The sequence below is a fragment of the Ammospiza caudacuta genome, chromosome 12 (assembly GCF_027887145.1).
Source record: "Ammospiza caudacuta isolate bAmmCau1 chromosome 12, bAmmCau1.pri, whole genome shotgun sequence".
Lineage (NCBI taxonomy): Eukaryota > Metazoa > Chordata > Aves > Passeriformes > Passerellidae > Ammospiza > Ammospiza caudacuta.
Genome location: NC_080604.1, coordinates 4,615,940 through 4,635,432, shown reverse-complemented (window position 1 = coordinate 4,635,432; position 19,493 = coordinate 4,615,940). Strand labels below are relative to the sequence as shown.

The window sequence follows — 19,493 nt, the reverse complement described above, 5'->3', positions numbered from 1 at the left end:
AGACAAGAGCCTGAATTTCCACTTTTCCCTTCACACCCGTGCCAGCATTCAGAGACTTGACCTGTTTTCTCCCATCTATGGCCTTGCCCTCATCCCACTTGTATAGTTTAAGGATTTTCGAAGAAAAAGCAATAATCACACTTTCAAGGCGTGGCACATAGAATTTTTTGGCTTCCAAAACTTGAATAGTTAATACTGCTAGCTGCTAATTACTGATAAATTAAAGCAGGAAATGAAAAAATCACCGTGGCTGTGCGTGAGGGTGTATTTACAAGCAGAGGGGAGATGCTCTGCTCCATCCTTTTTCTGCTTTCCTAGGAGAGGAAATTGCCCTGGCAGGTGTGGGGGCTGCAGCCTTGCCCCTGTGCCCTTTTGGCTGCTGCTCCAGTCTGTCCCCAGGGGCAGGAATTGGAGCTTTCCAGAGCCTGGGAAGGAGCTGGACAGACAGAGGAGCCACGGTTTTGTGGCTGATTCCACCTCAATGGGTTTTTATTGGCTGTGTAGCAACAACTTGGTGCTCTGTTCAAGGAGCTCTGTCACTCTCTGGAGGGGGTGACACATCCCCAGCCTTTCCAAGTAAAGCCTAGTGAGAAAAAAAAAAAAACATTGGTTTTGTCTGGCCTAAAAGAAAAGGGGCTGTTCTCAGCAAAAAATAAAAAGAGGAAAAGGCACAAACCCTTTCCTTGCAAAGTCAAAAAAGAGGTTTTTTCCTGTTTCATTCAGGCTGCAAACGAGTGCAGGAGTCACATTGTGGTTAATCCCCAGCACACTGAGAAGTCAGGGGTGAGCTGAGCCTGCTCAGTGCCCAGGGGACCCAGCAGCACCCCAAACCAGCCCCTCTGTGGGTGTCTGGTAGGGCATTAAACACAACCAGCCCCTCTGTGGGTGTCTGGTAGGATATTAAACACAACCAGCCCCTCTGTGGGTGTCTGGTAGGATATTAAACACAACCAGCCCCTCTGTGGGTGTCTTGTAGGGCATTAAACAGAACCAGCCCCTCTGTGGGTGTCTGGGTGTCTGGTAGGGCATTAAACACAACCAGCCCCTCTGTGGGTGTCTGGTAGGGCATTAAACACAACCAGCCCCTTTGTGGGTGTCTTGTACGGCATTAAAAAGAACCAGCCCCTCTGTGGGTGTCTTGTAGGATATTAAACACAACCAGCCCCTCTGTGGGTGTCTGGTAGGGCATTAAACAGTGCCAGACCCTCCCCTTGCTGCCCAGCTCATGAGGGGCTGCGTGAAAATCCCTTTTTCTTTGGAGCCCCGTGAGCTCTCCATCTGGGTTTGCCTCAAGATCACTGACTTTGCCTGACTTCAGCCGAAAAAAGCAAATGGGATGGGTATCAAAATGCTGCCAATTTTTCCTCTATTGAGGGCTGGACCCTAAACCAGGTGGATAAAGTTATCATGGTTTTTGATTTTTATATTTCCTGTCCAACAGTTTTTCCTTAACTGGGGGCTGAACCCCGAGTCAGGTGATGACGTTTCATGATTTTTGTATTTCCTGTCCAAATTCTGCCAGTTTTTCTTGTACTGAGGGCTGAACACTAAGCCTGGTAGATGAAGTTCTATATTTTTGATTTTTACATTTCCTGTCCAACAGTTTTTCCTGTATTGGGGGCTGAACCCTAAGCCAGGGGGATGAACTTCCATTGTTTTTGATTTTTATATTTCCTGTCCAAATTCTGCCAGTTTTTCCTGTATTGAGGGCTGAGCCGTGAGTCAGGTGATGAACTTCCATGATTTTGATTTTTGCATTTCCTGTCCAACAGTTTTTCCTGTATTGGGGGCTGGACCCTAAGCCAAGAGGATGAACTTCCATGGTTCTTGATTTTTACATTTCCTGTCCAAATTCTGCCAATTTTTCTTGTATTGAGGGCTGAATCCTGAGTCAGGTGGATGAACTTCTATAATTTTTGATTTTTACATTTCCTGTCCAAATGCTGCCCATTTTTCTTGTATTGAGGGTTGAACCCTAAGTCAGCTGGATGAACTTCCATAGTTTTGATTTTTACATTTCCTGTCCAACAGTTTTTCCTTAATTGGGGGCTGAACCTTGAGTCAGGTGATGACCTTTCATGGTTTTTGACTTTTACATTTCCTGTCCAAATGCTGACAATTATTTTTTCCTGTATTGAGGGCTGAACCCTAAGCCAGGGTGATGAACTTCCATGATTTTTGATTTTTGCGTTTCCTGTCCAACAGTTTTTCCTGTATTGTGGGCTGAACCCTAAGTCAGGTGGATGAACTTCCATGGTTTTTAATTTTTACATTTCCTGTCCAACAGTTTTTTCTGTATTGAAGGCTGGACCCTAAGCCAAGTGGGTGAACTTCCATGGTTTTTGATTTCTACACTTCTTGTTGTACATAACACTTTCGCTGTGGATGATGAAAAAATAACCTTCAAGTTTGCAAATTCTCCTGACTTCGTATTGCTTTGGGAATTTGTAGCATTTGGTTGGTTCTTGTGTTAATACACAGTCGAGTTTTGGCTTGCAGTAGTGTCAAAACCAGAAATTAAATTTTTGTAGCAAAGGTCATATGTGAGCTACTTAAAATATCCTTTAATTGCACAATTATTAAAGTTCTAGAAATGCTGTTATTGCTATTAATGGTGGGTAAACATGCACAGAAACTGAGTGAGGAGCTTGAAAATTATGATCTTTAGAAGCTGCTGGCTTAGATATCCAGTTTTGCTGAAAAATGGTAAATCTCTTTTATTTGCAACCAACAAGGGCTTTTCATTGCTGGGGTTAAGATGGGAATGTGTGTTTAGACTTGTACATCTATATATGCACTTCTTGCTGTTGTAGGAAAGAATTACATGAGAAAAGCACATTTTGCTTGAAGGGGGGAAATCAATATAAAATGAGAGGTTTAAAATAGCAAAACCTCAGTGGTGCCATGATGGGCTTGGCCAAACCAGCCAGGAGCAGCACAAGCCAAAATAACCAAGAAAAATAATAATAATTTTTCTTCTGCCTTTGTCAGGGGTTCATTGGTTTCTCATAACATGCTGGTTTGCTGGGTTTTTTGTGTGGAGTTTTAAAATTATTTTTTGCTTATTATAAAAAAAAAAAAAATTCATTTATTTTTTAATTTTAAAAATTAAATAATTTAATAAAATTTAATAATTTAATTTAAAAAATTTTATTAAAAGTCTTCCATTGAAAGGCCTCCCTTCAGCTATATCTGGTTTTATGCAATTATAAAACCAGCTCATCCCCTTTATCCTGAGTTATTATGCACAGCCTCCTACAAATATCTACAGAAAAAAAATTTTAAATATCTTAAAAATTTTTAAGCCTTCCAGAAAACTGAAAGTAGGAAGTGTCTCCACAACCTTTTAAAATTTGTAAAACTGAAAGTAGGAAGTATCTACACAAATTTTAAAACCTTATGTACAACAGGAAGTGTGTACATAAACTTTTAATATTTGGAAAACTGAAAATAGGAAGTATCTAGAACTGAAATTAGGAACTGTCTGGATAAACTTTTAAATTTGAAAAACTGAAAGTGGGATACTTCTTTATTATGTACAGCCTCCTACAAATATCTACACAAACTTTTAAATCTTCTAGAGAACTTAAAGTAGGAAGTGTCTTCACAAACTTTTAAAATTTGGAAAATTGAAAGTAAGAAGTATCTACACAAACTTTAAAATTTTCTAGAAAACTGACAAAAGGAAGTGTCTAATCAAACTTTTAAATCTGGAAGACTGAAATTAGGAAGAACCTGCACAAAATTTGAAATTTGTAAAACTGAAAGGAAGTGTCTACACAAACATTTAAATCTGGATAACTCAAAGTAGGAAATATCTAGAACTGAAATTAAGAACTTTCTAGATAAACTTTTAAATTTGAAAAACTAAAATTGGGATACTTCTTTATTATGTGCATTCTTCTTTATTATGTACAGCCTCCTACAAATATCTACACAAACTTTTAAATCTTCTAGAAAACTGACAATAGGAAGTGTCTACACAAACTTTGAAATTTGGAAAACTGAAAGAAATAAGTATCTACATAACCTTTTAAATTTTCTAGAAAACTGGAAGTAGAAGTGTCTATGCAAGCTTTTAATTCTAGAAAACTGAAAGTAGGAAGTATCTAAAACTGAAATTAGGAACTGTCTAGATAAACTTTTGAATTTGAAAAACTGAAAGTAGGTTACTTCTTCTTTATTATGTACATTGTTCTTTATTATGTACAGCCTCCTACGAATATCTACAGAAACTTTTAAATCTTCTAGAAAACTGAAAGTAGGAAGTGTCTACAGAAACATTGAAATTTGGAAAACTGAAAGTAGGAAGTATCTACACAAACTTTAAAACCTTCTATACAATAAGAAGCGTGTAAACAAACTTTTAATATTTAGAAAACTGAAAGTAGGAAATATCTAGAACCGAAATTAGGAACTGTCTGACTTTTGTTAACTTTTAAATTTGAAAAACTGAAAGTAGGATACTTCCTTATTGTGTACATTCTTCTTTATTATGCACAAACTCCTAAAAATATCTACACAAACTTTTAAACCTTCTAGAAAACTGAAAGTAGGAAGTGTCCACACAAACTTTAAAATCTGGAGTGGAGGACTGCAATTAGGAAGAACCTACGCAAACTTTGAAATTTGGAAAACTGCAATTAGGTAGTGTCTACACAAACTTCTTAATTTGGAAGACCAAAACTAGGAATAACCTACACAAACTTTTAAATCTTCTAGAATACTGAAAGTAGGAAGTGTCTACACAAACGTTCAATTCTAGAAAAGTAAAAGTAGGAAGTGTCTACACAAACATTTAAATTCGGAAAACTCAAAGTAGGAAGTATCTAGAACTGAAATTAGGAACTGTCTAGATAAACTTTTAAATTTGGAAAACTGACAGTAGGATACTTCTGGTGCCATTTTCTGGCTGAAACCAATTAGTCCCCTCCAGTAGCTCCCCACAGGACAAGCTGGAAAGTCCCATCCATGTTTGACAAAGTTGCCCACTCCAGGAATTATTTTCTTTACCGGCTGACCACAGGAAAGAGATGTTCAAGACTGGAAGTGCCAACAAATCACATGGAGCTCTTCCATGGCATATTTTTCATACCTCTGTAATCCCTTAAATATCCAAGTAAATAAGAGACTTTTATTTCCAGCTGTTCAGGAATGTGTCCAGTACGTTTACTCCCTGCCTTGGAATTGGGAATTAGAGAGATTTTAGAGATATACAAGTAGCTGAAAATATCATTTAACAGGAATCACATTCCTCTGGTTTTTTGGCTAGCTCAGCATGGATACTGTGTAAAGGACAGATTTCCATGCAATTCATCAAGCCTCTGTCTACTTTTGGCTCTTGAAAAATATCATAATGAGAAAAATCAAATGTTTAGACACTTTTTAAGAGTATTTCCCAAATATGGCTTTGTACATTCAGGATGTTAACAGAAAGGGTGGTTGCTTGGGATTTTAAATCAAAATAAATGAAGTGTTTTTAATGTGCAAAAATTATAATAAGCACAGGCTGGAAGAAACATTTTTTTTTTTTTTTTAATTTCACTGTTTTGCACTGTATTCTCATATGGCAGCAGAATTGCTTGATTGTGTCAGGAGGATTTCCTGAGGAACTTATTAAATACTGCCCTGGAATTCCTGGAAAGGCTCCAGGACACCAATCAGTGCAGGCCTTGAAGCATCACTATGGGCACTGCTGTCCTCTGGGCACCAAGGAAATCACTGAAATCCCCCCAGATCCCTTCCACAGCTCCTCTTTATTTATTCCATAGATGGTGTCCGTAGGTTTTAGTTCATACAGGAAAAATTGATCCAGTAGAATGAATCTGGATTTAATTAATAATCTGTAATTTGTGAGTGCTACAGCAGTGATATTTTATGAAGACCCAGGAGCTGCAAATGTGGACAAAGCATTGAGAGCTCCCAAAATAATTCCTGTCCATTTACAGCTTTCTTTTTTCCCTTTTGAGCGGTAAGTGGTTTTTTATTCCTTGTGCCCCTGCTCTTTTTTACATCTTAGGGGTTTTTTTGTAACTAGAGTTTAAGGCCAGTGAGATAAGAAATATGTTGACAGAGGAATTTTTTCAATTTTTAGAATTTTTTTGCCAGTCAGGTAATGGTTTTCTTTTGGCCTGTTCTGTGAGGAAGAGATAAGAGCTTATCACCATTCATTTGTTATGTGAATTTGTAGCCAAAAACTCACAGTGAAGGTCTGTTTTACAAAATCATGCAATAGGTCTTAATATTTTGTGCTCAGTAGTTCTCATTTGATGAACATTTAATTAATAGTGAAAAGATGAGTACAACTGTACAGGTTTTTTAAAAGGCTCCACACAAATTCTGAGAGGCATCAGCTTGACTTGATTTCTTCTGGGTGCTTTCAGTTCACAGCTGGCGCTGTGTGCTGAGCTAATTTACACCACTCAAGGTGAATAAAAAGGGAGATTTTTGTTGCTGGATGACTTCTTCAGAGAGGAGAAGAGGGAAAATTACAAAAAAAAAAAAAAAAGCCTGGAGGAGTCATTGGATACATTGAGAAAAGAGACTGTAGAGCAGAGGTGAGTGGAGCAGCACAAAAAGTGATTTAACAGGATTAAACCCTTGGGGTTGGTTAAGTTGCCATGACTTCAGTGAAAGAGGAGTAAGGAAAATAGGTCAGGAATGGGATGTTCTGAGTTTATCCCTCACTATCTCACACACATGTAAAAATGAAAATGAGAGACTCACACATGTAAAAATGAAAAAATCATATATTTATACATTATTATACTACACATATACACTATTGTACATTATATTGTTATTTATATAGTCAACCTATACTGACCTTAATGAGAGAGGGGTTGACACAAGAAATGTGCCATTCTTTTCATATTTTGCAACCTGTAGTAGAAATTTCAGAGAAAATTTATTGTATTTGGTGGGAAATATCCTGATGAAGGGGGGAATCTGACTCCATGTTCTCAGAAGGCTAATTTATTATTTTATGATACTTTAATATAGTAAAGAATACTAAATTATACTAAAAGTACAGAAAGGATATTTACAGAATTCTAAAAGATAAGAATGAAAACTCGTGACTCTCTCCAGAGTCCTGACACAGCTTGGCCCTGATTGTCCAAAGAGTGAAAACAATTCCCAGCAGAATGCAATGGAACAATCACCTGTGGGTAAACAATCCCCAAACACATTCCACATGAGCACAACACAGGAGAAGCAAATGAGATAAGAATTGTTTTCCTTTTCTCTGATGCTCCTCAGCTTCCCAGGAGAAAAACCCTGGGCAAAGGGATTTTCCAGAGAATGTGAATGCTACAAAGATTCTGCAGAGGAAATTTCACTCTTAAATTGGAGGTGTGTAGAAATGGGTAATGAATGGAATAATGTTAAACCCTGGCAGGAATTTAAGGAGAAGGAGCTGGATAGAGCAAATGTGACTCAGACAGGAAGGATTAATTCTGTTATGTGTAATTCACACTAGAACTGCTCGAAGAGGTAAATATTTCAGAATAATGCTGTAGCTGAGGGATTCTTGCTAATGTGACCACAGGGAGTTGTCTGTCTGCTGCTTTGAAAAACAAGCCAAGTAAGGAATTCAGTGGATTTCCAGAAATGAAGTTTTACACTTTAAAGAATTTCCAATAAATTTCTCTCGATCTGTAACCTGTGGATTATCTTCTAAAAGCTGAATTCCTTCTTTCCAATCCTTGGGCACTGATGGCTGGGGAGTACATGTGGGTATCCAGTAGTATCTGTCAAGAACCTTTTTAGCTCTTTTAGAAACCTATGGGTATTTTTCCTATTTTAAATTTTCCAGTAAATCCTGAAAAGAGAGGTTTGGACACTACACAGAGCCTGGAGCTCTTATTCTGGATATTCCAGAAAAGCCAAAGCGTCAGCTCATGTTTACTTGCAGGGAGACTTTGGCATCCAGACTCTCCCTTGATTTTAAACACAGTTAGTGACTAAATGTGCGAAAAAAAATAAAAAATCCACTGGGATTTATTTAACTTTGCAGTTGTATCTGTGCTTGTTCTGGAGGTGTTTCAGTGATTACCACACCACTGCCCTGGGAAAACACCTGGCACAACCAGCCCATGTTTAGTTATTCTTCCCAAATATCAGACTCTAAAGGAGGGGAAAGAAAGTCTGAAAGGAATAATTTCATTTTAAGGCATTATCTCTGTCAGTTATTTGCCATCTGTAGGGTGTTAATGCTGCCACTGTGCCACTCCTGCCCATGCCACCATCACATCAGGGCACAAGACAGAGCAGGGTCAGGCAGTGCCCAGTGTGTCTCTGCTCCTCCTCCTCTCCTGCTCATCCACATTGGAGGATTTGGGTGGAAGGAAGGTCAGAACCAATTTAGTGCAGCCTGAGGCGTGTCCTGCTGAATTCTGGATTCTGACAGTGATTCAGGGTGTGCTCTGTGTAGGGCAGGAGCTGTGTCCAACCCTGGGCCAGCACAGGAGGCTCCAGGATGGGCAGAGGATGGAGCAGCTCTGCTGGGAGCAAAGGCTGGCACAGCTGGCATTGTTCACCTGCACAGGAGAAGCTTTGGGGTCACTGAATTGTGGCTTTCCATCACCTGAAAGGGCTGCAGGGAAGATGGAGAGATGTGGGAAATGGAGTTGTAGAAAAATTTTAAAATTTTGTAGAAGGTTTATGTAGTGTGTGTTTGTATGCAAACTTTGAGAAAAGAAATGTTGATTTAGAAATGTTCTAGAATAGGAGAGATATTGTTGGGAGAGAAATGGAACTACAAACAAGACATCCAACAGAGAGACTTTGGACAAGGGCATGGAGTGCCAGGAAATTGGGAATAGTTTCAGACTGACAGAGATCAGGGTTAGATGGGGTATGGGGAAGGAATTTTTCCCTGTGAGGGTGGGCAGGCCCTGGCACAGGTGCCCAGAGCAGCTGTGGCTGCCCTGCATCCCTGGCAGTGCCCAAGGCCAGGCTGGACAGGGCTGGGAGCACCTGGGATGGTGGAAAATGTCCCTGCCATGCCAGGGGGTGAAACTTGGTGTTTTTGGAGGTCCCTTCCAACCCAAACCATTCCATGAGTCTGTGCTGCTCTGGGGTTAAAGCTCATGAAGGTTATCACTGCTCAAATATGTGTTATCCTGGAAAAGGGAGAGCTCTCCCACACATTTTTGCCCAAGTCCCTCATCAGAGGTATGTGATCTTCTATTAATTTTTGTTTATGCAATGAAACTCAAAAAGTCTCTAATCTGACAGTTATCTTTTACAGTCCTGTAATGTACAGAAGAGGATTTAGGTGTTAAAGCTGAAAAATGTTTCTCAGCTTTGATGCTTCCAGGACATAGAATGTTCTATACCCATTCTCTAGGACAAGATTGCCCCATTCTTTACATTTTCAGTGTCAAAAGATAACAAACCACATCAGAAAAGAGAAACCTTGCAAACCAGTACATGAAATCCAGTAATGAATTGACTGAAGAATTAAAACCACTCTTTTTAGATTCCGTTTATTGAAAGATTTTTTTTACCTTGATCTATATAAAACATGTTTATCTTAAGTAAAAAAATCCAAGAATTTCACAAAGTAAGCTGCCAGCCTTTTGGTTTCACAGTTTTATATTTAGCATTCAGCATAGATTTTTTTTTAAGTTTATCAGTATCGTTTTCCAAAGTTGTCATCTAAGCAGATAAAGCAGTGGAGAATATCTCAAATCTTTAATATCTTGTGTTCTCTGGTTCTTGCAAAACAACTTGTTCCTTCTCAGCTATTTCTTTTCCATCTGCAGTCTGGATGCATGGATCTGCCTCTCTAAATTAGACAGCAATTAGCTCAGATTAGACAGGCACAGGGAAATGTTCCACCTTCCTGACAGGTATTTTGGCAGGGAAAGCTCCTGGCACTTCAAGATCCACAGAGGATTCTGGTGCCTGGAATTGGAATATTGAATTTTTAGAGTTCAGTTATATCTGCTCAAGTTTTTCAGTCAGAAACTCTGCACAGGAGTTTGCACAGGATACCTGAATGCATTTGGGTGTGAATTATTCAAAGTAATTTTCACAGAAATAAGTGAATATTAATTGCATAAAGTGCAATGAGAGAAAGAAAGATGTGAGTTAAGGAAATATCTTTAGATAGAAACTTAAATTTGCTTTCACACAGGAATAAAGAGTGTCTAAAAGATCTCAATCCTTTTCCCCTAAACTGGTGAGAAATCTGCACACCCTCAGGTGTGTTCTGATTTTTGAAGAAGGAGCTTAGTGATGAGGTTCACAAAGTAAATATGGGATGGGTTTGACAACTGCAGGGATAAAAGTGCACCAAAATATAAAATATATAAAATATATAAAATATAAAATAAATATAAAATAAAAAGGATTCTGTACAGGGGCACTGCATGATTTTGTTGTTTTTATGCCCTCAGGATGCTCTGGTTGGGCGCATCTCCATGGACAGGGCACGTCAAGGGGCTCCTCTCTTGGGGTGCTGTTTGCTGTTGGGTTTTTCAAAGCCTTGGAAACTGCTCCAAATGCAAGTGGGAACATGAAGGGACCTTCCTCAAATAGATTGGAGCTGTTCTTCAGCTTCCCAAATCATGAAATAACTCAAGAAGTACCTCAGGACGTTCCTTTTGACGCTGCGTTGGCAGCTGTTAATCCTCTTTCTGTTCAAGAGGCTCTTCCAGCTTCTCCAACTTTATTAAAGACACTCTTTCCCAGGAAAATCCCGTGTTCCCATAGCCAGTAAATAGCGTGTAAGCTTTCAGAAGGTTTGTTTTCAAATTTGGGTGGAAAGGCTGCTTTTCAGTTATCTCATAACCTTCCCCTCTCCAGCAATTCCAACAACAGAGGGGCCCTTCTTCCTCTCCCATGAACTGAGGCACCAAATGGAAATGTGTTTTTCTACTTTCTCAAACAAATTAGTCCAATTTTCAGTAGGTACTTGTTGAAATCATCTCCCAGTGGGATTTTATTGGGTAAATTTTGTGTAAATTTTGCCTGTGCAGTGATGTGAAGTGAGGGAAGAGAGGTAATCCTTGGCAATGGGGTGTCCCAGGCAAGTGGGGAGCACCAGATCCTTGTACAAGGCATAATTTCTTCCTGGCTTCATTCTTTTATTATTTTATTGTTTTATTATTTTATTGGTTTATTGGTTTTTTATGCATACTGAAAATATGCTGAAATTTTTCTCTCTATAGTTCTGTAGTTCTAACTATTTATACAGTTCCTGACTATCCATTTTTATTTCCTTTTTAATCCACATTTATATTTAGATTCAAGTGAGTTTGAAGCCAGGCTTACAATATTTTTTACTCTAAGTGGAATTAACCTACACTGTAGTAATTTTGTAATGATTTTGTTCAGCCCAACTGCACAGACCCTTGTGACCAGACCTCAGCATTTCTGACAGCCCCCCTTTGGAGATGTGCCCTATTACTCCCCCCAAATTTTTCTTTTATTCATTAGATTCCTGGAACTTTTGCCACTTTTATTCTGTGTTATTTACAGGATGAAATGTAAGAACCTTCACCAACATTTAGCCAATTTAAATGTGTGTGATCAGAGGCAATGAACTCTTCAAGCACAGTGTGAGACACCCCAAATCCACTCTGGCTGGGGTTTAATAGTCTACTTACAAGCAAGATATGCTGTGGAGAATTAATATTTGCTACTGCTGAATTAAAACCTTGCTTTGGTTTGCATTAACCTTTGATCCCAGACTCCCCCCAAGGCAGTGGAATGTGTTTCCCTCAATATTCTGCCCAAAAACCTTAAGTGCCATCAATCCCTTGGCCTCTCTCCCAGGCTCTGGGTGGGTTGAAGGGGCTGAAGTGCTGAATATTTTCACACAACAAAACAACACTCCCCTCAAACAGCTCAAAACCTACAATAAAAACTTTCAAACTCTCATCACTTGCTGTTTTCAATGAGATCCAACAGTAATTAATGATTTGTGTCTTCAGTGCAGGAGAAATCTTTCTCACAGAAAAGTTTCTCACAGCCTGAAGCTGTTGCCAGCAAATTTTGCTTCAACCAAGCAGGGATTTGGTGTTCTGGGGTATCAAATGGTTATCTACAGTTGTACTGCCAGCTATGTGATCTCCCAGGTTCTTGGGCTTTTATCTGTCAATGAACATTGTTGATAATAATTTCTTCAAATAAAGAAGTGGCAGCAGTGAATTCTAGTGAGATTGCAATGAAACATCTGTCATTTCTCATTTGATTTAAGAGGGTTTAAAGATGCTCAGCTTTAACAAGTCTTGATACACAGGATAAAATTATTTCTTTCTTTTCACCCAAATGGGATGCGAAGCAGCTGAGCTATAGATTCACTACAGAACTTTTCAAATGTTTGCTCCTTCAAACCAGAAGGGAGCACATGGAGTGCTGATTTTACTGCTTGTTTCTGTGCTCTGTGCATGAAGAACTGAGGAGAACAAGGCAGTGCAGGGCTCTTGCAGGCAAGGGAAGAGGAGGAAGGACTGGAAGAAGCTACAGAACCTTGTTTTGTTGTTGTTTTCAGTGATTTATGGCAGGTTTTAGGTAGAAGCTGCACTACTGAGCCCTGAATATCAACCTCACATCTCAGACACAGGGACAACCATTGATTTTCAAAATGCTTCCCTTTTTCTTGTTATTTCAGTTGAATACTAAAAGAATGGGGGCAGATTTGACTGAATTGAGGCTTTGTGAGAAGAATTTCACATTCTGATTGCTCCCTTCTATCAAAACTTCATTCCCTGATGCTGTTGAGATGGTTCCAGCAGCAGAATTTAGGGAGAGCTGTGAGGGATTTCCCCTCCTTGGCTCCATTCTTTCCATACATTTCATGTTACAGATTAATTATCACTTCTGGACTTGCTGCTGCTCCCTTTCTGAGGGAAACACCAACCCTTTGTTCTGCTGGAACAAAGGGAATCCAAAGCCTTGACAGCACTTTGGGGTAATTAACTCCTCATTATGGTGCTGACAGCTGCCCTTGATTGGCACCACGTGTCTGTTCTCAATAGGACCCGCGGGGATAATTAATTATGGTTATCCCATTAATTTGCCATTGTGACACTTTACAAAATTATCTGGCCAAGAGTCCTGCGTGGGTGAAGGAGGTGTCTCTGCTCTTTGGGATTTCAGAGCATCCAGAAAAATCTGAGCTCGTTCTGCTCCCAGGAATTGGTTGCTTTTCAAAATCTTCACCCCAAGCCTTCATTAAAAATTATGTTCTTAAGAAGAAGTATGAAAAAAAGAAAAAATTATGTTCTTAAGGCAAAGGCATCTTCTGGTGGGTGAAATATTTCAATCATGAGAAAGAGAGAACATTTATTTATGAAGTTTTGCAGATAGGGAACAGTGTAGGAATTAAAGTGACTTGCACACCCATTGTGGAAAAGGAACCTCACTCATGTTTGGGTTCACATGTACATAAATAAATCCAAACAGCTATAAAAAAGCCGATTTGATTAAAACATAAGGAAATTTTTCATTATTAGTTCACAGTGAAATTACAGCTAAATGAAATTTCACTATTATTGTGGCCCAACCATAAATATTTTGTCTCAGATTTCATCTTAAAAATGTACTGCTTTAAAAGGCCTTTTAGTATTTGTTGCCCTGTATTATTTATTCATTTTCTTATCGTATTATGCCAAATTTTGTCCTGGTTCTCTTGCAATTAATTCCTCTTCTGGGTGATCTAAGAATTCAAGGACTTCATTTGGGATTTGATGAGGGTTTGTGAGGAGGGTGGACTCCATCCTAGGTAAAATTCCACCTTCATCAGTCAAACAGCTTAGAAGAATTTGAATTTTAACGATACATTTCATCACCCCTCTGTGTAATTATGTCTCAGTGGTGTTGTGTGCAGGTATTAATTATGTCCTTCCTCTTCTTGATTAAAATAACCCTTCATTAAAAGCCACCTCTCCTCATTTGGGTGCATTTTGATGAGAGAACTTCAGGCACTTTGCAGGTCTTGGCTAACTGAGGGTGCTCTGTGCTGGATCACATCTCCCCCAGAAAAGCTGGTGGAGATTTGAATAATAAAGATTTAAAGAATAAACATTTGAAGAATAAAACAAATTCCTGGATGGGGAGGAGATGTGGATGAGGTGGCAGCATTTTTCTTTAATTTAAGAAGAAAATTCTCAAAAAGTTTGTGTTGACTTCCTGCCCCCTTTTATTTTTGAATGGGAAGATCTGTCTTTATTAATTGGGAAATATGGAGATAAAATCTGTGATTTTGGGTTTTTAAGTGTGATTTTTGCTTACCCTGTTAATTCTGTCATTCCCCAGCTAAAGAGGGAATTTTAAACTCATATTTTATGAGCAGCAGCTGCAGCTCTGGAGGTGTGGAACTTGCCCAGGTGCTGCTTCAATATTTCCATTTTCCTTCTTGGCATCTCCAGCCTCCCACTCCATCACTCCAGGAATTTCCCTTCACAGATTCCTCCTTTATTTCATTTTTAAAATTTCATTTTATTTCCTTTAAATATTTCTATCTCCTATAAACATTATATTTTTCATATAAATATTCTATATCCTTTAACTGTCATTTTTTATTAGCTGGAATTACAAGATCAGACTTTATATCCCTAAATTTATTGACTCAGACAATAACTGAACCAAATGCAAAAGGAAGAATTCTTTTATATATTTAACTGTAGTTTGCTTGGTTTGATTTAATACTTAACCTTTCTTCTAAATTGTAATTAAATTATGTGTATATCTGTGTAGATATTAATTATATAATTAATTGAAACCTGTGAAAATCAATTAATTGGTTTTCAGTCACAGTGGGGAGGGAGAGGAGTACAAGTCTGAGGTTGTAATAATTTGTAGTTTATATTTATTTATTTATTAACTTACAACTTTAATTTATAATTTATCTTTTTATTTATTTCTTTATTACTTTAAATAAAGATTTTAAATAAATCTCTTCCTATGATGATTTATTTCAGGATAGTGTTAAAAAACTTTTTATGTGAACATCTTTATGTGTGCATTTGTTGTTTTAAGTTGCTTCAAAATGTTTTGAAAAGAAATATTTTAATATTATAGCTCTAATTACAAGAGGAAATTAATGAAATTTAAGGTTAACAGGTAAAAATAAAGGTTAGAAATTTTTTTTGGGAAAACAAATAAAATTGAAAAACCATTTATTTAGGAAGTGTTTTTATTTTAGCTCATATAAATTGGTAAATAATTAAAATAAATTATTTTTGTTTGACTTTAAAGAAAAGTTGTTCTAAAATTGAAATTTTGTCACTTACTTGAAAAAGTGAAACATTTGTTCATTTATAACCGGATACAAAATACCTGGAATATTCTGCTTTTCTCTCTCTCTATTGTAGCACGAGGTATTTTCAGTAGTGAGTAAAGAGCAGTCATTGAATTAAATTAATTCAGTTTTAACCCATTGTTTCCCAAGTAATGTTGCTTTTCTTCAAATATGATCATCTTTATCATCTTTTCTTTGTAATTAATTCACTTTTATCCCAGTATTTCATATGTAGCGATGGCTTTCTTCAATGTTATAATTTTCTTTCATAATTATTTCAGTTTTATCCTGTTTTTTCATATGTAATGCTGTTTGCTTCAGTATTATAATATTTTTTTGTAATTAATTTAGTTTTATCTCACCATTTCACATGTAGTGCCATTTAAGCTCCATTTAAGAATTTTTTGTAATTATTTCAGTTTTATCTTACTTTTTCGTATATAATGCCATTTTCTTCAATATCATAATCTTATTTTTTTTGTAATTAAATCAGTTTTATCCCAGTATTTCCCATGTAGTGCTGTTTTAGATCAAAAATCTGGGGTTTTTTTTTGTAATGAATTCACTTTTATCCCACTATTCCATATGCAATGTTGCTTTCTTTGCTATTATCATCTTTTTTCTGTAATGAATTCACTTTTATCCCACTATTTCCTATGCAGTGCTGTTTCAACTCAATATTCTGATTTTTATTTTGCAATTAATTCATTTTTATCCCAGTGTTTCCCATGTAGTGCTCTTTTAGCTCAATATTCTAATTTTTTTTGCAATGAATTTACTCTTATCCTAGCATTTCATATGTAGCAGCGTTTTAGCTCAATATTCAATTTTTTTTTTTTTTTTTGTAATTAATTGACTTTTACCCCAGTATTTCCCATGTAGTGCTGTTTTAGCTCAATATTCTAATTTTTTCCCCCTTTTTTTCCCCCATGGAAGACGGAGGGTGCTGGCGATTTCCGATGGGATTGAGCACATTGGGAATCTGCGCTGGGAGCTCGCCCTGTGCCTCCTGGCTGCTTGGACTATTTGCTACTTCTGCATCTGGAAAGGCACCAAATCCACGGGAAAGGTGAGCCTGAAATATTTATTTCCACCAGAACAGGGGAATTTCACATGTGTGAGGAACTGTAATTAATTGTAATTAGGAGTTCTTCATGTTTTTCGGTCCTTTTGGTTTCGCAATTTGCTTTTTCTCTAATTCTCTTAGGTGAGGCTGGGTGGTTTTGTTTTATTTTTGTTAATTTAGCAATGAGATTTATTGGAAAAAAAACAAACAACATGTTGTGTTGATTTCTGTGTAAATATTCTGCAAAATTTGGATTTTGCCCCAAACGGTCAGGAGTCAAAACTGTCAGCCCCACAAGAGAGTCACTGAGAGATTTGATGCACATAAAAAGAGAATTTTAAAATACATTTTATTTTTGTTAATCTAGCAATGAGCTTTACTGGAAAGAAACCAGGTTGTGTTGATTTCTGTGTGTAAATTCTGCAAAATTTGGATTTTGCCCCAAACCGCCAGGATTCAAAACTCTCAGCCCCAAAAGAGAGTCACTGAGAGATTTGATGCACATAAAAGGAGAATTTAAAAATACATATTGAACACCAAGAGCAGAAATAATGAAAGCACTCAGAGAGGGACCAAGACAGGAATGTTACGGGGGAAAATAAAAATATTTAGGACTTTTTGAGTGAATTCCACTCAATCCTGGGAGCAGGGAGCCATGGGGTGAGGGGGAAGCTGCCCCTGGAATGGTGTCAGCCACAGCTCTGAGTAGAATTTGTGAATAATCAACAACACTGAGAGAGGAAAAGAGCCACAGATCTGGAGGGAGGATCTAAAAAATGATCACTGGTTTCTCATGCTGGAAATAAAGGAAACCAGGAACAAAATTGCTGCATTGAAATATCTAATTTTCAATTGTTTCTTATGTAGTTTGGGTTGTGGTTGAGGATATTTTTATTCCTGTTTTAGTGACCTCTGTTTATAAATGAAATATTTGACACGTAATGGAATTTTGAAATTTAGAAAACACCAGAGTGAAATTTTTCAGCTGCGTCAACTGCACACATCCTTGATACTACCAACATTTTGGCTGTTCCCAGTTGCTGATTCTGAGTGTGTTTGCCAACTGTGCCACTCAAGCTGCTGCTGCATTTCCCAAGAAATTTCCACACACGTAAGAAGAATTTCCACACACACACACACACAGAGATTCCTGCAGCTCCACCTTCACCAGTGCAGGGAAAATCACAAAATCACTGCTGAGAATGCTGCCAGGGACAGGGGGTGATGCCTTGGGAAGGCTTACATAAAACAGGGGCTGGATGGAGATAAAGCAGGGATTTATTAAAAGGATCTCCTCCTTGGATCCACCTTGGGCAACACAAGAGCCCAGCCAGGGCTGCACCCAAGATGAACCAAAATGGCCCCAAAATGAACCCAAGGTGAACCAAAAGGGTCACAAAATGAACCCAAGATGAACCAAAATGGTCATAGAATGAACCCAAGTTGGACCAAAATGGTCATAAAATGAAGCCAAGGTGGAGCAAAATGTTCACAAGATGAACCCAAGGTGGAACAAAATGGCCCCAAAACACTCGAGCGCTCCCAGGGTCTGTCCCTGGGATCAGTTCTGCTCCATTTGCACCTTGCAGTTCATTGTCCCATTCCAGCTTTAGCCCCTGCAGTCCCACCCTGCTTGTTTTTCTCTCTCCAGCCCACGGTGTTTGTGCTCCTGGGCTGAGGTTTGGATCATTTGTCCTTGGTGCCCAGCTGGAGCAGGAATTGTTTTGTCTCCCTGCTCTGTGCACAGAGCTCACCGTCCCCTCATACAAAGCCCAGGCCCACACACTAAAGCAGCACAGAACCTGAAAAATATAAAAGCTCAAACCTGAAGCATCAGGATGAGAATGAATAGTTTAGAGGCAGGGGAAAATCCTAAAGACTTGGATCTGGAGAAGCCAAAGTGATCCAAGGGAATGACAAGATCCATGTCCTCACACCTTTGCCGTGGGCTCAGGGAGGTGCACGAGCATTTTTGAGTTTTCTGAGAGGTTGCATCTGCTGGGGAAGAAATGAAACTGAGCAAAACTGGATTTTTTTTCTCCATCAGAAGGAATGTCTGAGGATGGAAATGTATTCTAGCATGGTTTAATGCGCCCCAGGGGTGCAGGCAAAGCTCTGTGGCTGCAGGTGTGTGCACGCACGCGAGGCTGGGCAGAGGCACTCACAGACACAGCAGCGCGAGCAGCCTGGGCTCAGAAGGGGCTGAAGTGACTTTAGAAAGGATTTATTTTACATTTCTGGAGTTTACATCCAGGATTTTATTGCTCTTCCATTCTTTCAGTTTATACTGTTTCCCCAGAATCAGATCTTGCGCTTTGAAGGTGGATAACCTGTCTGACCTTTTCTTTTTCCTTTTTCTGATGGCTTCTGATGGCGTTTTTCTTTTTCTGATGGCTAAACCCTCAGCTTTAGCTAGGTGGAATGAATTGATTTTATTTCAGTGTGATTTTGAGAAGCACCTCTCTGATGAGGTCAGCCTGGGAGAGAACAGCCTGTCTTGGGCACGAGAAATGGGATAATAAACATTTCAACAAGCAGAAATAACTTCTAGTCTTGCAACAGAAGTGCAAAGAGAAGGGAATTCATGCTCAATATTCAGCTTTATAGATCTCAAGCTTAAAACATTTAGACCAGGGTTCTGTAAGAGGCAGAATTATGATATAATTGCACCATTTAAATCAGTTTGCCATGAGCAGCTGATCTGTTTCCAGAATCCTGAGGAATTCCTCAGCACTGGTAAATCCCACATTTCTCAGGAGAGCCTGTGGTATCCATGAACCTGCCTTTCCACAGGTTCCATGGCTCTCAGTAAGGATCTGTCCTAGCCAATATTGATAATCCAATGTCACATTGATAATTGATATGATATAATATTGATAATTCCTTTTTCCAGCTCTGTTTCTGCAGTGCAGGTTTTTCCCCTGGGCATACATTTACCTTTTTTAATTTTTTAATGCAGTGTTTATTCAATATTCTTCCACTTGTTACTTTTTGCAGCCTAATCTCTGGGAATCTCTAGGCCATGTCGTTGCCTTCCCAGAGCAACAAACTTCCCAGCTTAAAAACAAAACCAGCACTCAGGTGGTGGGGATGCTATAAATGAATGAAATGTTTGTTCTAGCCAATATTGATAATTCAATACCATATTGATAATCTATATGATATAATATT

At 38.3% G+C, this 19,493-nt stretch overlaps 1 protein-coding gene across 2 annotated transcripts in view; it reads left to right on the top strand.

Annotated features, from left to right (window-relative positions):
* The window catches only part of SLC6A11 (solute carrier family 6 member 11), a 107,985-nt gene that overhangs the window by 9,466 nt on the left and 79,026 nt on the right, over positions 1-19,493 (top strand). For both annotated transcript variants that reach the window (XM_058812667.1, XM_058812668.1), the window contains exon 6: positions 16,193-16,325. In XM_058812667.1, the coding sequence (XP_058668650.1) occupies positions 16,193-16,325 (133 nt within the window). The remainder of the gene's footprint in view (positions 1-16,192; positions 16,326-19,493) is intronic.